Below are 18,018 nucleotides of genomic sequence, written 5' to 3' on the forward strand. Positions count from 1 at the left end.
GAGACAGAAAATTTTAAAAACATATTCCGAAACTTTTGTCGTATTCGGACAAGATTCAGATCGTCCAGTGGATGAGAACCCCCCCGGTTTCCCCCTTGGTGACCAAACTAAGTCTTGGTGGATCTGCTGCAGTTGGACTCATTTCATGGCTTACGACACCCGTACAACCAGCCCCAATGTCTTCTCCTCACACACAGAAATCAAGAATGAAGTCACATACCATCTAACATTTATTGTAACAGCAGAAAGCGGAAACTCTTCCCTCGCCACCCGCTAAGTCTGCAACTGTCCCATCTTCACCCACTCGATTTTCTTCTTGATTCCGTAGGAGTCCAGGGTTAGGTCAGTGTGGCGCCTCTTTAGTTCCTCCAGCTTCTGCTGCAGGCTCTCGTTGGCGTCCACGTTGTCCTCAAGGTCGCGGAGCAACAACTTGTTGCACAGTAGCCCGCACTTCTCCTTCAACTCGAGGTTGGCCGTCCGCACTCTGTCCCGTGCTTGCTTGGTTTTGGTCGAGATCTCCCTCTTCTGCAACAACACAGAATGGACGTCGGGTTACAGAATCAAAAACCCCAGCACGGAGGGGAGGGGAAACAACTCCATTCAGCTCATTGGCTCATAAGATCATAAGAGATAGGAACAGGATTAGGCCATTGAGTCCTTCAATAGACAATAGACAATAGGTGCAGGAGTCGGCCATTCGAGCCAGCACCACCATTCAATGTGATCATGGCTGATCATTCTCAATCAGTACCCCGTTCCTGCCCTCTCCCCATACCCCCCTGACTCCGCTGTCCTTAAGAGCTCTATCTAGCTGCCTCTTGAATGCATTCAGAGAATTGGCCTCCACTGCCTTCTGAGGCAGAGAATTCCACAGATTCACAACTCTCTGATTGAAAAAGTTTTTCCTCATTTCAGTTCTAAATGGCCTACCCCTTATTCTTAAACTGTGGCCCCTGGTTCTGGACTCCCCCAACATTGGGAACATGTTTCCTGCCTCTAACGTGTCCAACCCCTTAACAATCTTATATGTTTCGATAAGATCTCCTCTCGTCCTTCTAAACTCCAGTGTATACAAGACAAGCCTAGTGGCTCCAGTCTTCAAGTCTACCCCGCCATTCAATCGTGGCTGATCTATCTTTCCCTCTCAACCCCATTCTCCTGCCTTCTCCCCATTACCCCTGGCACCCACTCAGTGCTAGAATAAACCACAAGCCTCCCCACCCTGAACTCTCTCTCTCTTGCCCTCCACTCTTTCTCTTTTCAAAGGTATATCCCATTCCCTTTCCAATGTCACAACTGGATCTGCCTCCACTATCTAACCCAGGCAGAACTTTTCAGAATCTAACCACGCACTATGTTGAAAGAGCTTGGCCTCTCATCACTTTCTGTTCTTTTGCCAATCAATTCATTGAACTTTCTGCCAATTATAAAACAAGGAACTGCAGATGCTGGTTTACAAAACAAAAAGTGCTGGAGTAACTCAAGGGGTCAGGCAGCATCCCTGGAGAGCATGTGTGGGAAGGAACTGCAGATGCGAGTTTACACCGAAGACAGACACAAAATGCTGGAGTAACTCAGAGGGACGGGCAGCATCTCTGGAGGACATGTCAAGCCCTGGAGAACAAGGATAGGTACAAAATGTATAAACAAGGAACTGCAGATGCTTGTTTACAAAAAAAAAGTGCTGGAGTGACTCAGTAACTCAGTGGGTCAGGCAGCATCCCTGGAGAACAAGGATAGGTACAAAATGTAGAAATAAGGAACCGCAGATGCTGGTTTGCAAGACAAAGTGCTGGAGTGACTGAAGAAAGGTCCCAAACTGAAATGTCATCAATCCATGTTCTCCAGGGATGCTGCCTGACCCACAGAGTTACTCCTGCACTTTGTGTCTTTTTTTTTTTTTGGAAAGGGATATGGTTTCAATAGACAATAGACAATAGGTGCAGGAGTAGGCCATTCAGCCCTTCGAGCCAGCACCGCCATTCAATGCGATCATGGCTGATCACTCTCAATCAGTACCCCGTTCCTGCCTTCTCCCCATACCCCCTCACTCCGCTATCCTTAAGAGCTCTATCCAGCTCTCTCTTGAAAGCATCCAACGAACTGGCCTCCACTGCCTTCTGAGGCAGAGAATTCCACACCTTCACCACTCTCTGACTGAAAAAGTTCTTCCTCATCTCCGTTCTAAATGGCCTACCCCTTATTCTTAAACTGTGGCCCCTTGTTCTGGACTCCCCCAACATTGGGAACATGTTTCCTGCCTCTAATGTGTCCAATCCCCTAATTATCTTATATGTTTCAATAAGATCCCCCCTCATCCTTCTAAATTCCAGTGTATACAAGCCCAATCGCTCCAGCCTTTCAACATACGACAGTCCCGCCATTCCGGGAATTAACCTAGTGAACCTACGCTGCACGCCCTCCATAGCAAGAATATCCTTCCTCAAATTTGGAGACCAAAACTGCACACAGTACTCCAGGTGCGGTCTCACCAGGGCCCGGTACTCCATGGGAACAGTTTCTCTCCGTGTAATCTGTCTGCTCCCAGGGTGTGCAACCTCAGTATTTAAGGATCCACTGAGGCTCCCGACCTGCATGGTCCACTTCTGTCCGGCCTGGCCAAATACCCCAGCTGTAGGGTGGCCAGGAATCTCTCTGGCTGCTCCAACTCCTCAAATGGAACCAATGATACCATTAGGCTGAGTGTATGGGGATTATAAAGAGCACTGTTTAGAGGCAACAGTAGTCTGAAGAAGGGTCTCGACCCGAAACGTTACCCATTCCCTCTCTCCAGAGATGCTACCTGACCTGCTGAGTTACTCCAGCATTTTGTGAAAAAATACCTTCGATTTGTACCAGCATCTGCAGTTATTTTCTTATACTCTTTATTTTACATGATACTAGGATGAATTTAGCTTCAAATGGATATTTTATCATTGCTGGGAAAGGATGAGACAGACACAAAAAGCTGGAGTAACTCAGCGGGGCAGGCTGACAACTCTGCTGGGTTTCAATGATTGAATATTTACCGCACTTTTACAAATGTTGAGCTGAGTGTGCGTTGGGAAAAGTATCGAGCATGGACAATGATCTAACATGAGCAGACAAAAGTCGTCAAACCAACAACGGAGATACGAGTCTGGGGTGAACAAATTGTTGCCAAAAAGACCGGTTTCAAGAGAGGTTGCAAAGGAGAGGCAAAGAGAAAGTGTTGAGGGAGACCCTGGCCATCCTTTCAGGCGAGGCAGAGGTTCACTTGCGCCTCCTCCAACCTCATCTAACGTATCTTAAGGGGTTGGACAGGCTAGATGCAGGAAGATTGTTCCCGATGTTGGGGAAGTCCAGAACCAGGGGTCACAGTTTAAGGATAAGGGGGAAGTCTTTTAGGACCGAGATGAGAAAGGTTTTTTTCACACAGAGAGTGGTGAATCTGTGGAATTCTCTGCCACAGAAGGTAGTTGAGGCCAGTTCATTGGCTATATTTAAGAGGGAATTAGATGTGGCCCTTGTGGCTAAAGGGGTCAGGGGGTATGGAGAGAAGGCAGGTACGGGATACTGAGTTGGATGATCAGCCATGATCATATTGAATGGCGGTGCGGGCTCGAAGGGCCGAATGGCCTACTCCTGCACCTATTTTCTATGTTTCTATGTTTCTATCTGCTGTTCCAGGTGTGGAAGGAAGATGTGAAAGACCGGCCATTATCTGAATGTTCAATTCTTCCTTAGAACACAAACATTCTGAGCCAGACACTAACACTGCAGGCAGTTTAGAAACATAGAAACATAGAAAATAGGTGCAGGAGTAGGCCATTCGGCCCTTCGAGCCTGCACCGCCATTCAATATGATCATGGCTGATCATTCAGCTCAGTAGCCTGTACCTGCCTTCTCTCCATACCCCCTGATCCCTTTAGCAAAAAGGGCCACATCTAACTCCCTCTTAAATATAGCCCATGAACTGGCCTCAACTACCTTCTGTGGCAGAGAATTCCACAGACTCACCACTCTCTGTGTGAAGAAATGTTTTCTCATCTCGGTCCTAAAAGACTTCCCCCTTATCCTTAAGCTGTGACCCCTGGTTCTGGACTCTTTCAACATCGGGAACAATTCCAGCGAATACAAGCCCAGTCTATCCAGTCTTTCCTCATATGCAAGTCCCGCCATCCCAGGGATTAATCTGGTGAACCTTCTCTGTACTCCCTCTAAGGCAAGAACGTCTTTCCTCAGGTTAGGAGACCAAAACTGCACACGATACACCAGGTGCGGTCTCACCAAGGCCCTGTACAACTGCAGCAGAACCTCCCTGCTCCTAAACTCAAATCCTCTTGCTATGAATGTCAACATACCATTCGCTTTCTTCACTGCCTGCTGCACCTGCATGCTTGCTTTCAATGACTGGTGCACCATGACACCCAGGTCACGTTGCATCTCCCCTTCTCCCAATCGGTCACCATTCAGGTAATACTCTGCTTTCCTGTTCTTGCCGCCAAAGTGGATAACCTCACATTTATCCACATTATATTGCATCTGCCATGCATTTGCCCACTCGCCTAATCTATCCAAGTCACTCTGCAGCCTCCTAGCATCCTCCTCGCAGCTAACACTGCCACCCAGCTTCGTGTCATCCGCAAACTTAGAGATGTTGCATTCAATTCCCTCGTCCAAATCATTAATATACACTGTAAATAACTGGGGTCCCAGCACTGAGCCTTGCGGTACCCCACTAGTCACTGCCTGCCATTCCGAAAAGGACCCGTTTATTCCTACTCTTTGCTTCCTGTCCGCCAACCAATTTTCTATCCACCTCAACACTGAACCCTCAATACCGTGTGCTTTAAGTTTGTACGCCAATCTCCTATGTGGGACCTTGTCGAAGGCCTTCTGAAAGTCCAGATATAACAAATCGACTGGTTCTCCCTTATCCACTCTACTAGTTACATCCTCGAAAAATTCTATAAGATTCGTCAGACATGATTTGCCTTTGGTAAATCCATGCTGACTTTGTCCGATGATTTCACCACTTTCCAAATGTGATGCTATCACATCTTTAATAACTGACTCTAGCATTTTCCCTACTACCGATGTTAGGCTAACTGGTCTATAATTCCCCGACCTGCTGAGTTACTCCAGCTTTTTGTGACTATCTTCGTTGGAAAGTTCCTTCCTACATTAGTGAGCATAGATCTGTTACTGAGTGACAATGGGGTGCAGTACAATCAGACAAGAGTCTGTCAATGTTACTGTTTAACATTGGGATTTAGTACTGGTGGGCATGTGTCTGTACCAGAATCCACAGAGGTATGTTACTGGTGGATACAGGTCTATCATTGTGCTACACTAGGGCACTGTACTACTGGGCAATGGTGGGAATAGTTCTTTCACTGTATAACACAGTAATGGTGGGCTCAGATTTGTCATTGTGTTAACACAGCACTGGTAGATACCAAAGATAGTCACAAAGTGCTGGAGTAAATCAGCGGATTAGGCAGCTTCTCTGGAGAGAAAAAAGGGTAGGTGACGTTTCGGGTCTTCGGGATTAATGTGAAGAAAGGTCCTGACCCAAAATGTCACCTATCCTTATTCTCCAGAGATGCTGCCTGACCTGCTAAGTTACACCGGCACTTTGTGTCTATTTTTGGTACAAGCCAGCTTCTGCAGTTCTTTGTTTCGACACCCTGGTAGATACAAGTCTGTCCCTTTATAACAGTGGTGGACACAGGTCTGTTCACTATGTTGCCAAACTCTCTCTGAGTACCTGGTCTCTCTTTGTGTTTCTAGTACCTCTCCATTCCTGCAGCATCGATTCTGTCTGCAGTATCTGCTCTACCCCTCTGCTTCCTACACTCACGCAACCTGCTGCACCCACTCCCCCTCCTTATTCTTCCCTGTATTCTCTGTTCCAACTCTCTCTCTCTCTCTCTCTCTCTCCAGTGCTTGCTCCCCCTGACTGGAACTTTAGATTAGTTAAGTTTAGAGATACAGCGTGGAAACAGGCCCTTCGGCCCACCGGGTCCGCATCGCCCAGCGATCCCCGCACATTAACACTACCCTAACCACACTAGGGACAATTTTACATTCATACCAAGCCAATTAACCTACTAATCTGCACGTCTTTGGAGTGTGGGAGGAAACTGAAGATCTCGGAGAAAACCCACGCAGGTCACGGGGAGAACGTACAAACTCCGTACAGACGGCGCCCGTAGTTGGGATGGAACCCGGGTCTCTGGCGCTGCAAGCGCTGTAAGGCAGCAACTCTGCAGCTGCGCCACCGTGGCTGCCCTCTCTGCCACCATTACCTGCGCCACAACCGCCTCGACCTCCCTGAGTCGAGTTTTCTTCTCCTCGTTCTCTTTCTCCACGTACTCCAGCTTCTCCTTGATGTGAGTCAGCACCTCGATTGTAGACGCGATTTTCTTCTTCATTTTGGTGACTTCCTGTAAAATGAACACGGGGGGGGGGGGGGGGGGGAGATACTGCTCTGATATCTCAGTTAACATACTTAGTCACAAAGTCAAATGCCAAACGGTGGCCTCCTTGTGCAAAACCTTCAGTGTTGAAGTCCTGCTGCCTTCGCCATATGGAATGCTATGTCCATCCACCTTTCAGTCTGTCCCTACGTCACTGGGTGACTAAGTGGAAACATCCACATTCTTCACCACCATCCATCTTTGAACAGTAATATAAACAGGGGTCCAAAAGCAAAGAACTACAGATGCTCCAAAGCAAATTTGAACATCTGCAGTATTATAAAGTTATAGGGTGTTATAGTGACAATAAAGGCTATTCTATTCTATTCTTCTATTCTATTCTAACAGGCCAGCGTTGGGATTCCAGCGGGTCAGGCAGCATCTCTGGAGAAAAGGAATGGGTCGAAACCCTTCTTCAGGCTGAAGAAGGGTCTCGACCTGAAACGTCACCCATTCCTTCTCTCCAGAGATGCTGCCTGACCCGCTGAGTTACTCCAGCATTTTGTGTCTACCTTCCACCAAAATGAGTCTTGAATAGCGACTTCAGGGATGAAGTGAGGACGCCAGGTACTAAGGAGCATTTCAGTTGAGACAGATTGTCGCTGGACAGACACAAAGTTTCAGCGAGACATCTCCATTCATTTAAAACTCTACACGCTGTTATCCTGTTTCCTCCTTCTGCTTCTGAAACTTCTCGTAGTTATAATCTCCACCTCTTTTCAACGGCCTTCAAGAGGGAATGGGGTGGAGTATTTGAAGGTGTGGGGGGGGCTCTTGGTTTAGCACAACCTTGCAGAGTCATAGGGTGACACAGCGTGGAAACAGGCCCTTCAGCAAAACTTGCCCACACTGGCCGTCATGTCCCAGCTACACTAGTCCCGAGTGGAATTTCCCTGCCACAGAAGGCAGTGGAGGCCAATTCACTGGATGTTTTCAAGAGAGGGTTAGATTTGGCTCTTCGGGCTGAGGGGATCAAGGGATGTGGGGTGAAAGCAGGAATGGGGTACTGATTTTCGATGATCAGCCATGATCGTATTGAATGGCGGTGCTGGCTCGAAGGGCCAAATGGCCTCCTCCTGCACCTATTTTCTATGTTTCTATGTCCCACCTTCCCCCATTTCACCCATGTCCCTTCAAACGAGGGCGTGCAGCCTAGGTTTACTAGGTTAATTCCCAGAATGGCGGGACTGTCATATGTTGAAAGACTGGAGCGACTAGGCTTGTATACACTGCAATTTAGAAGGATGAGAGGGGATCTTATCGAAACGTATAAGATTATTAAGGGGATGGACACGTTAGAGGCAGGAAACATGTTCCCAATGTTGGGGGAATCCAGAACAAGGGGCCACAGTTTAAGAATAAGGGGTAGGCCATTTAGAACTGAAATGAGGAAAAACTTTTTCAGTCAGAGAGTTGTGAATCTGTGGAATTCTCTGCCTCAGAAGGCAGTGGAGGCCAATTCTCTGAATGCTTTCAAGAGAGAGCTAGATATAGCTCTTAAGGATAGTGGAGTCAGGGGGTATGGGGAGAAGGCAGGAACGGGGTACTGATTGAGAATGATCAGCCATGATCACATTGAAAGGCGGGGCTGACTCGAAGGGCCAAATGGCCTCCTCCTGCACCTATTGTCTAAATCTGTCCTGTCCATGTATCTGTCCTCACCTTGTCCTCACCTGATAATTGTATATTGCCCCCTGCACAGGGAACAGAGCTGTGAATTCAGGAGAACTCCTTTGCCTGGACAGACACAAAGTGCTGGAGTAACTCAGATGATGGAGCAGCATCTCTGGAGAGCACAGATAAGGTGACGTTTCGGGTCGGGACCCTACCTCAGATAGGTCGCAGTGGGGGGTGGGGGGGAACTAAAAGCAAAAATTTTAAAAGCATGACAAATCGGGGCCAGCACTTTAGCATTTTATTCCAACATCTTGTGTCTTTTCAGTCTGAGGAAGTGTCCCGAAGCAAAACATCACCTATCCATGTTCCCCAGAGGTGTTGTCTGACCAGAAGGTAGGCATAAAAAGCTGGAGTAACTCAGCGGGTCAGGCAGCATCTCTGGAGAGAAGGAATGGGTGACTTTTCTGGTCGAGACCTTTCTTCAGACTGACCCATTGAGTTACTCCAGCACTTTGTGTCTCTCTTTGGTATAAACCAACATCTGCCGTTCCTTTTTATTACATTTAATACATTTAGACTTCTTTCCGATCCCCTTTCTCAAGGCACTCACATTGAGTTAATCCGACATTTCAGTCAGGCCAGACTGCAATGCTCATGTCGTTTGATATAACACTTATTGTTGCCTGGGAAGATTTTCTCCTCTTGAAGCTGTCCATTGAACCAAATTATTGCAACACTAACTTACGGTCCATCTACAGAGCCAACCTGATCACACTATCACGGTCACTGTGGTGCAGTGGTTGGCTTGTTGCCTCACAGCACCGGAGTCCCGGGTTCGATTCTGACTACTGGTGCTGTCTGTACGGAGTTTGCATGTTCTCACCATGACCGAGTGGGTTTTCATATCATATCATCATATATATACAGCCGGAAACAGGCCTTTTCGGCCCACCAAGTCCGTGCCGCCCAGCGATCCCCGTACATTAACACTATCCTACACCCACTAGGGACAATTTTTTTTTTTTTAATAACATTTTTACCCAGCCAATTAGCCTACATACCTGTACGTCTTTGGAGTGTGGGAGGAAACCGAAGATCTCGGAGAAAACCCACGCAGGTCACGGGGAGAACGTACAAACTCCTTACAGTGCAGCACCCGTAGTCAGGATCGAACCTGAGTCTCCGGCGCTGCATTCGCTGTAAAGCAGCAACTCTACCGCTGCGCTACCGTGCCGCCCGAGATCTTCGGTCTCCACCCACTTGGTGTATGTATAAATTGTCCCTCGTGTGTGTAGGTTAGTGTTAGTGTGCGGGGATCACTGGTCGGCGCAGACTCGGTGGGCCGAAGGGCCTGTTTCCGCGCTGTATCTCAGCTCTTTGGCCCCTGCTTACCTCAATGCGTTCTTCAATCTTTTCACTGTATGACTGGTTCTCGATTTTCAGCTGCTCGTAGTCGATAAGATTGAGTCCATCAGCCAGTTCCTCCTTCGCCTTCAGCTGATGCTCATAGTACTTTAGTTTATTCTTCATCTTGATGGTCAGGAACCGAATCTGCCTCGTCTCTTTCTCCTTTTGTTCCTCAATGTTTTGAACCCGTTCTAACTCCTGCACATGCACACACACACACACACACACACACACACGATACGATAGAACTTTATTTATCCCAGGAGGGAAATTGGTCTGCCAACAGTCCATAAAGAAACAACAAGATACACGAAACATGAAATTAAAGTGACGAGTGGAAAGTCCAGGATTGGGGATGTGCAAAGATTGGGGGGGGGGGGGGGGGGGGGGGGAATGGGGGGGTCTGTCTACCCCACGACAGAAGTGGGAGGAGTTGTACTGTTTGACAGCCACAGGGTCAAAGGATTTCCTGTGGCGTTCGGTGCTCCTCAGGTTGACCAGTGTGTCATGGAGGGGGTGAGCTGCAATGTCCAAGATGCTCCACAGTTGGAGGATATGCATGCCCATGCACACACAACACCTGCGTGTACACCCACACAGAGAGAAAATAAGATCATGAGCTGGTTTTTAATTTAACATGAACTTTGGTTTGAGTATATGAATTGCTCTAGTGTGTTTGGGACCAAGGAATATTGTTGTGTTGAAGTGGTTTCTTTAGACTGCATTGTAACCTTGCCATCCCTGATATTGAAGATCTTAATATTAACCTCAGATTTTGCATTCCCAAGTACTAACATTTCTCAATTGATTCACCAACAAACTTACGACCAGAGACATTGTATTAAGGGCTGTAATTCTAAGAATAAGCTGTAATTCACAGAAGGCAGTGGAGGCCAATTCACTGGATGTATTCAAGAGAGAGTTAGATAGAGCTCTTAGGGCTAATGGAATCAAGGGACATGGGGAGAAAACTGGAACAGGGTACTGATTCTGGATGATCGGCCATGATCATATTGAACATATATATATATAGTGTGTGTGTGTGTGTGTGTGTGCGTCCGTATGTGTGTGTGGGAAACAACATTGATGGGTTCCACATGGAATTCAGTTAGTGCTCTGTTACAAATGAAACATTGTGCAAAGCAATATGGATTTACCTGGAGCGCTGATTGCCTTCCTGGCCGTTTGTTGATTACATTCTTTGCTACAACTTTCTTCCTGGACTGAAACATCCGCCATGCATAATCAGTCAGCTGCTGCTGCTCCTCGCATTTACCACTGAGGTCATCGACCTGCCCCTGGTAGGAAGCGTGCTCTTCCTCATACGTGTCCTGCACCTTAGCAAGAGCATCTGTGCCAGACAAGCAAATGCAGGCCAATCAATGGTGGTTTACACAAAAGGAGTCAGAATCTGCAGAAGGGTCCCAACCCGAACAATCGTTCTCCAGCGATGCTGCCTGACCCGCTGAGTTACTCCAGCACCTTGCGTCCTCACAAGTCAATAATATCCACCTCAGTTTGCTTTTGGTATTTGGAACTTCTATCCCTCCTTTCCTGTTGGCAGAAACCAACAAAGGAAAGCACTCGGGAACTTGTCCTGTAACACATGCTCACTCTATATTAATGTGAACAGAGTCAAAAAGCTGCTAGCTGTCCAAATGGAATTCTGCGCATAACTGACACGCATGCACACACACACAGACACACGCACGCACAAGCATACACTCACGCAGCGCACACACATACACGCAAGCACACATACACACACACGCATGCACACACACACACACACACACACACAGGCATATACAAGCACGCACACATGCATACACACATGCATGCGCACACATACAAACGCACATGCACACACACGTACACACATGCACACATACACACGCACACACATACACGCACGCACACATATGCACACACACACACACACATACAGGTGCACTTCCCAGTGGATCTAACTGAGCTCAGAAAGGAGATGAGGAGGAATTTCTTTAGTCAGAGGGTGGTGAATCTGTGGAATTCATTGCCACAGAGTCAGTGGAGGCCGAGTCAGTGGATATTTTTAAGGGGGAGATTGGCAGATTCTTGATCAGTACAGGTGCCAGGGGTTATGTGGAGATGCCAGGAGAATGGGGTTGAGTGGAAAAGATAGATCGGCCATGAATGAATGGCGGAGTAGACTTGATGGGCCGAATGGCCTAATTCTGCTCCTAAACTTCTGTGTAGTTTAATTTAGATTAGTTTAGCGATACAACGTGGAAACAGGCCCTTCAACCCACCTTAGTCACGCCAACCATCGATTGCCCACACGTTAGTTTAATGTCCTACACACTAGGGGTAGTTTACAGTGGCCCATGAATCTACAAAGCTGCACGCCTTTGGAATGTGGGAGGAAACCGGAGCACCCGGAGAAATTCCATGTGGTCAGAGGGAGAACGTACAAACTCCGCACAGACAGCACCGGTCGCAAAGGATCGAACTAAGGTTTCAGTCACCGTGAGGGAGCAGCTCCACCTGCTGCACCACCGTGCCGCCCTCAATATGCCCCAAAGATGTGCTGAATACATAAATGGAACTAGACATATCAGAGATAGACACAAAAAGCGGGAGTAACTCAGCGGGTCAGGCTGCATCTCTGGAGAGAAGGAATGGGTGATGTTTCGGGTCGAGACCCTTCTTCAAACTTCAGTCTCGACCCGAAATGCAACCCATGCCGAAAAACCTCCAAACCTGCACGTCTTTTGGAGTGTGGGAGGAAACTGAAGGTCTCGGAGAAAGCCCACGCAGGTCACGGGGAGAACGTACAAACTCCGTACAGACGGCACCCGTATTCGGGACAAGTTGCGTGTACAAATGCTCCCATTGGCTTGAATGAGCACAGCCCCAGCAACATACAGAAGACGACACAGTCCAGTCGCCTGGCATTATATCCCACTATTCTAAATAATCACTCCCCAATTCCCGAGACTTACAGCACAATGTTTTCTTGACAGACAATCCTTTTCATGCCCTGATTTTCTTGCCTTACCCATGAATTTCGCGTATCGCTGATCATAATCTGCTTGGGGTTTCTTCAACTCAATCTTTGATTCCTCCGCTTTCTTCTTATAGTAATCAGCTAGTTTATTTTGTATGAGGTTATTATGACGCTTCACCCTCGTGTGTTCTTCAAGCAAATCCTGAATAACAATGGAAGAAAAAGAGCTTCAACCTCCTGTGGTTAGTTTAGTTTAGATGCACAGTGCGGAAACAGGGCCCATGGCCCACCGAGCCTGCGCCGACCAGCGATCCCCGCACACGAGCACTGTCCTACACACACTAGGGGCAAATTACATGTTAAACCTGGAAGAACCTTCATCAGAAGGACCACAGTTCCAGGAGACAGCTCACCACAATCTGCACGGGCAATGGGCAGCACATGGTTCATAAGTTGTTGGAGCGGAATTTAAGGCCATTCGGTCCATCGACTCTACTGTGCCATTCAATCATGGCTGACCTATCTCTCCCTCTCAGCCCCATTCTCCTGCCTTCTCCCCGTAACCCCTGACACCCGCACTATTCAATCTCCACCTTAAAAATATCCATTGACGTGGCCTCCACAGCCATCTGTGGCAATGAATTCCACAGATTCACCGCCCTCTGACTAAAGAAATCCCCCCCTCAGCTCCTATATTGTTTAGTTTGGAGATACAGCGCGGAAACAGGCCCTTCGGCCCACCGAGTCCGCGCCGACCAGCGATCCCCGCACACGAGCACTGTCCTACACACACTAGGGGCAATTTACATGTAAAAAAAAAAAATTGTCCCTAGTGTGTGTAGGATAGTGTTAATGTGCGGGGATCGCTGGGCGGTGCGGACTTGGTGGGCCGAAAAGGCCTGTTTCCACGCTGTATCTGAAATATGAAAATAAATATGAAAACTAACCCACAAAACCTGTACGTCTTTGGAGTGTGAGAGGAAACCGGAGCACCCGGAGAAAACCCACGCAGGTCACGGGAAGAACATACAAACTCTGTACAGACAGCACCCATAGTCAGTGTAGGAAAATAACTGCAGATGCTGGTACAAATCGAAGGTATCACAAAATGCTGGAGTAACTCAGCGGGTCAGGCAGCATCTAGGAGAGAGGGAATGGGTGCCGTTTCGGGTCGAGACCCTTCCTCAGACTGATGTCAGGGGGGGCGGGACAAAGAAAGGTGGAGACAGGAAGGCAGAGGGAGAACTGGGAAGGGGGAGGGAAAGAGAGGGACTATCTAAAGTTAGAGAGGATCAAACCTGGGTATCTGGCACTGCAAGGCAGCGACTCTACCGCTGTGCCACCGTGCTGCCTGCCCACCGATCTTATCAGAGTGCTGAGTATCTGTTTGATCTCCAGGTGCGACTTGGGTTGTGGGAGCGGTCGGTCTTGGAGAGCAACTACCCAGAGGAATAGATGACAAAAGATGAGGAATATGAGAAGTAGGAAAAGTGATGAAACCAAACACTGAGTGGGTCTAAGGATCCAATGTGAACCATCGGAAAGGAAGTCAAATAAAAAGAGATTTACTTTATATCTCAATTCCAATTTGAAACGCTCAAGTTTTCTCTGTTTCGTTTCTTCGTCTTCTTCTATCTCTTCCTCCTCCTCCTCCTCCTCGGCCATAGATGTTGCTACCAAAACACGAGAAGCACTTTATAAAGTGAGCTCTTGACCGGCACGGACATTTCATTGTTACAGTTCTGAATTCTAAAGTACAAATCCTTCAACACCGTTAAAAACGAGCCTTCCAATTATAAAGAAACGCTCGGATCAGACCCAACCTTCGAAGATGATGAAGCTGAATGCACAGATGCTCCTGGTCGCAGTGTCTCCACAACGAGTGCACAAGAACTGATGTGGATAACATAGAAACATAGAAAATAGGTGCAGGAGCAGGCCATTCGGCCCTTCCAGCCAGCACCGCCATTCAATATGATCATTGCTGATCATCCAAAATCAGTACCCCGTTCCTGCTTTCTTCACATATCCCTTGATTCCTTTAGCCCCAAGTGCTAAATCTAACTCTCTCTTGAACATATCCAGTGAATCGGCCTCCACTGCCTCCTGTGGCAGAGAATTCCACAGATTCACAACTCTCTGGGTGAAAATGTTTTTCCTCACCTCAGTCCCAAATGGTCTGCCCCTTATTCTTAACGTGCATGACTGCAGGGCAGCCTGACCAATTTTTGTTTCAGGTTTAAAAAGAAGAACCTCAAAGTTTCATTAGATCATAAGGCATAACTGCAGAATTAGGCCATTCGGCCCATCAGGTCTGCTCCGCCATTTGATCAAGCCTGATCTATTTTTTCCTCTCAACCCCATTCTCCTGACTCATCAAGAACTATCAATCTTTTAATACTTTTCTTTAGAGATGCAGTGTGGAAACAGGCTCTTCGGCCCACCGAGTCCGTGCCGACCAGCGATCACCCTGTACACTAGCACTATCCCACACACTAGGGACAATTTACGGAAGCCAATTAACCTACAAACCTGTACGCTTTTGCAATGTGGGAGGAAACCGGAGCACCCGGAGAAAACCCATGCGTTCACGGGGAGAACGTGCAAACTCCGCACAGACAGCACCCGTGGCCAGGATCTACCCCCACTAGAACTTTTTATTTCAAACTGCCGGCGTGACATCGGCCGCCTCAAATTTTCCACTCCCCTGACTAACTCTAACCTCTCCCCTCCTGAACGTGCAGCCCTCAACTCACTCCGCAATAACCCGGACTTAATAATTAAACCCGCTGACAAGGGAGGGGCTGTGGTAGTCTGGCGTGCTGACCTCTACCGCACCGAGGCCAGACGACAACTATCAGACACCTCTTCCTACCTATCCCTGGACCATGACCCCACCGATAAACACCAGACCTTCATCAGCAGCACCATCACCGACCTCACCAACTCCGGCGAACTACCCCTCAGTGCCTCCAATCTCATAGTTCCCCAGCCCCACACGGCCCGATTCTACCTCCTACCCAAAATCCACAAACACAATTGTCCCGGCAGACCTATTGTCTCTGCCTGCTCATGCCCCACCGAACTTATCTCTACCTACCTCGACTCCATCCTATCCCCCCTGGTCAAATCCCTCCCCACCTACGTCCAAGACACCTCACACGCTCTCCATCTCCTGGATAACTTCCGGTTCCCAGGCCCCCACTCCCTCATTTTCACCATGGATGTCCAGTCACTCTACACTTCCATCCCCCACAAGGATGGTCTTGAAGCCCTCCGTTTCTTCCTCGACCGTAGAACCAGCCAATCCCCATCGACCAACACTCTCCTCCGCCTAGCAGAGCTGGTTCTTACCCTCAACAACTTCTCCTTTGACTCCTCCCACTTCCTCCAAACCAGAGGCGTAGCTATGGGCACTCGCATGGGCCCCAGCTACGCCTGCCTCTTTGTCGGGTACGTCGAACAATCCCTGTTCCAGACGTACACTGGCCCCATCCCCGAACTCTACCTCCGCTACATCGATGACTGCATTGGTGCTACCTCTTGCACCCATGCAGAACTCACTGACTTTATACACTTCACCTCCAATTTCCATCCTGCCCTTAAATATACCTGGACTATCTCTGACATCTCCCTCCCGTTTCTGGACCTCACCATCTCCATCACAGGAGAAAAACTAGTGACGGACATTTATTACAAGCCCACCGACTCGCACAGCTATCTGGACTACACTTCTTCCCACCCGGTCCCCTGCAAAAAGTCTATCCCCTACTCCCAATTCCTCCGTCTACGCCGCATCTGCGCCCGGGATGAGGTGTTTCAGACTAGGGCTTCCGAGATGTCCTTGTTTTTCAGAAAACGGGGCTTCCCCTCCTCCATTATAGATGAGGCTCTCACTAGGGTCTCTTCTACATCCCGCAGCTCCGCTCTTGCTCCCCATCCCCCCACTCGCAACAAGGACAGGATCCCCCTCGTTCTCACCTTCCACCCCACCAGCCAGCGGATCCAACATATCATCCACCAACATTTCCGTCACCTACAACGGGACCCCACCACTGGCCATATCTTCCCATCCCCTCCCCTCTCTGCGTTCCGCAGAGACCGTTCCCTCCGTAACTCCCTGGTCCACTCGTCCCTTCCTACCCAAACCACCCCAACCCTGGGCACTTTCCCCTGCAACCGCACGAGATGCAACACCTGTCCCTTTACCTCCCCCCTCAACTCCATCAAAGGACCCAAACATTCTTTCCAGGTGAGACAGAGGTTCACCTGCACCTCCTCCAACCTCATCTATTGCATCCGCTGCTCTAGATGTCAACTTATCTATATCGGCGAAACCAAGCGCAGGCTCGGCGATCGCTTCGCTGAACACCTGCGCTCGGTCCGCATTAACGCAACTGATCTCCCGGTGGCCCAGCACTTTAACTCCCCCTCCCATTCCCAGTCTGACCTCTCTGTCATGGGCCTCCTCCAGTGCCATAGTGAGGCCCGCCGGAAATTGGAGGAGCAGCACCTCATATTTCGCCTGGGCAGTTTGCGGCCCGGTGGTATGAACGTCGACTTCTCCAACTTCAGATAGCTCCTCTGTCCCTCCCTTCCCCTCCTCCTTCCCAGAGCTCCCTCTATCTTCCTGTCTCCACCTATATCCTTCCTTTGTCCCACCCCCGACATCAGTCTGAAGAAGGGTCTCGACCCGAAACGTCACCCATTCCTTCTCTCCCGAGATGCTGCCTGACCTGCTGAGTTACTCCAGCATTTTGTGAATAAATCAAACTCAGGCCTCCGGCGCTGCAAGGCAGCTACTCTACCGCTGCACCACTGTGCCGTCCGCTTCAACCTAACCTTTGATAGTGGTTCTGGTTTCCTTGATGACCCACATTATCCATCCCAATCAGAAGTTGTAACCAAAGATACTAGAGGAACAAGATGGACCACTTTGTTGAAATCGCCTATACTGAAGTGTAGTACGCAAAGGAGCCATTTTAGTAAGCAAAACCCACCGTTCGCTCTGCCTCTCGCAGTGTAATCAGTGTTTTGGGGGAACAGTATGTGTGATGATACCATTCAAATGCAGAATATATCTCACCTATCAATTCACAGATTTTGGTTATTTTTCTTTTTAAATGTTTCTGCAAGTTTCTGCCGACTAAAATGGCGCCATGACGTACTACGGTTTTTAGGGTTGAGTGGTCTATCTTGTTCCTCTAGTATCTTTGGTAGTAACTTTCTAAATACATAATTCACTCTGTGCCGATCATTTGAATGCTGATAATACCTTCTCCCTCGGGTGTCACAGGTTCAATGGTTGGTAGACCACTTGTAAATTCCATCTCCACAGAAGTATCCTCACGAGATATATCTGCACCAGTTGTACGCATAGATTCTCCCCTCTCCTCTTCTGTAAAGCTCTCGGTACTGGGGATAGCAGTCGTGGTAGATTTTCCGGTTTCACTTGCTTCATCACTCTGATTAGTAATGGATAAAGATTAAACAGTGTGAATGAAACTGACAGATCACTAAAGCAGTCAAGTCAAGTCAAG

At 48.4% G+C, this 18,018-nt stretch overlaps 1 protein-coding gene across 2 annotated transcripts in view; it reads right to left on the reverse strand.

Moving 5' to 3' along the window:
- Window positions 1-262: 262 nt before the first annotated feature.
- Window positions 263-18,018, reverse strand: part of LOC144611497 (cilia- and flagella-associated protein 184-like) — a 30,356-nt gene continuing 12,600 nt past the window's right edge. For both annotated transcript variants that reach the window (XM_078430629.1, XM_078430630.1), the window contains exons 6-12: window positions 17,754-17,943; window positions 14,048-14,151; window positions 12,530-12,680; window positions 10,647-10,840; window positions 9,475-9,687; window positions 6,295-6,432; window positions 263-525 (exon numbers count right to left, since the gene is read on the reverse strand). In XM_078430629.1, coding sequence (XP_078286755.1) covers window positions 274-525; window positions 6,295-6,432; window positions 9,475-9,687; window positions 10,647-10,840; window positions 12,530-12,680; window positions 14,048-14,151; window positions 17,754-17,943 — 1,242 coding nt within the window. In that variant the 3' untranslated portion in view covers window positions 263-273. The remainder of the gene's footprint in view (window positions 526-6,294; window positions 6,433-9,474; window positions 9,688-10,646; window positions 10,841-12,529; window positions 12,681-14,047; window positions 14,152-17,753; window positions 17,944-18,018) is intronic.

The sequence above is a fragment of the Rhinoraja longicauda genome, chromosome 40 (genome assembly GCF_053455715.1).
Source record: "Rhinoraja longicauda isolate Sanriku21f chromosome 40, sRhiLon1.1, whole genome shotgun sequence".
NCBI lineage: Eukaryota > Metazoa > Chordata > Chondrichthyes > Rajiformes > Arhynchobatidae > Rhinoraja > Rhinoraja longicauda.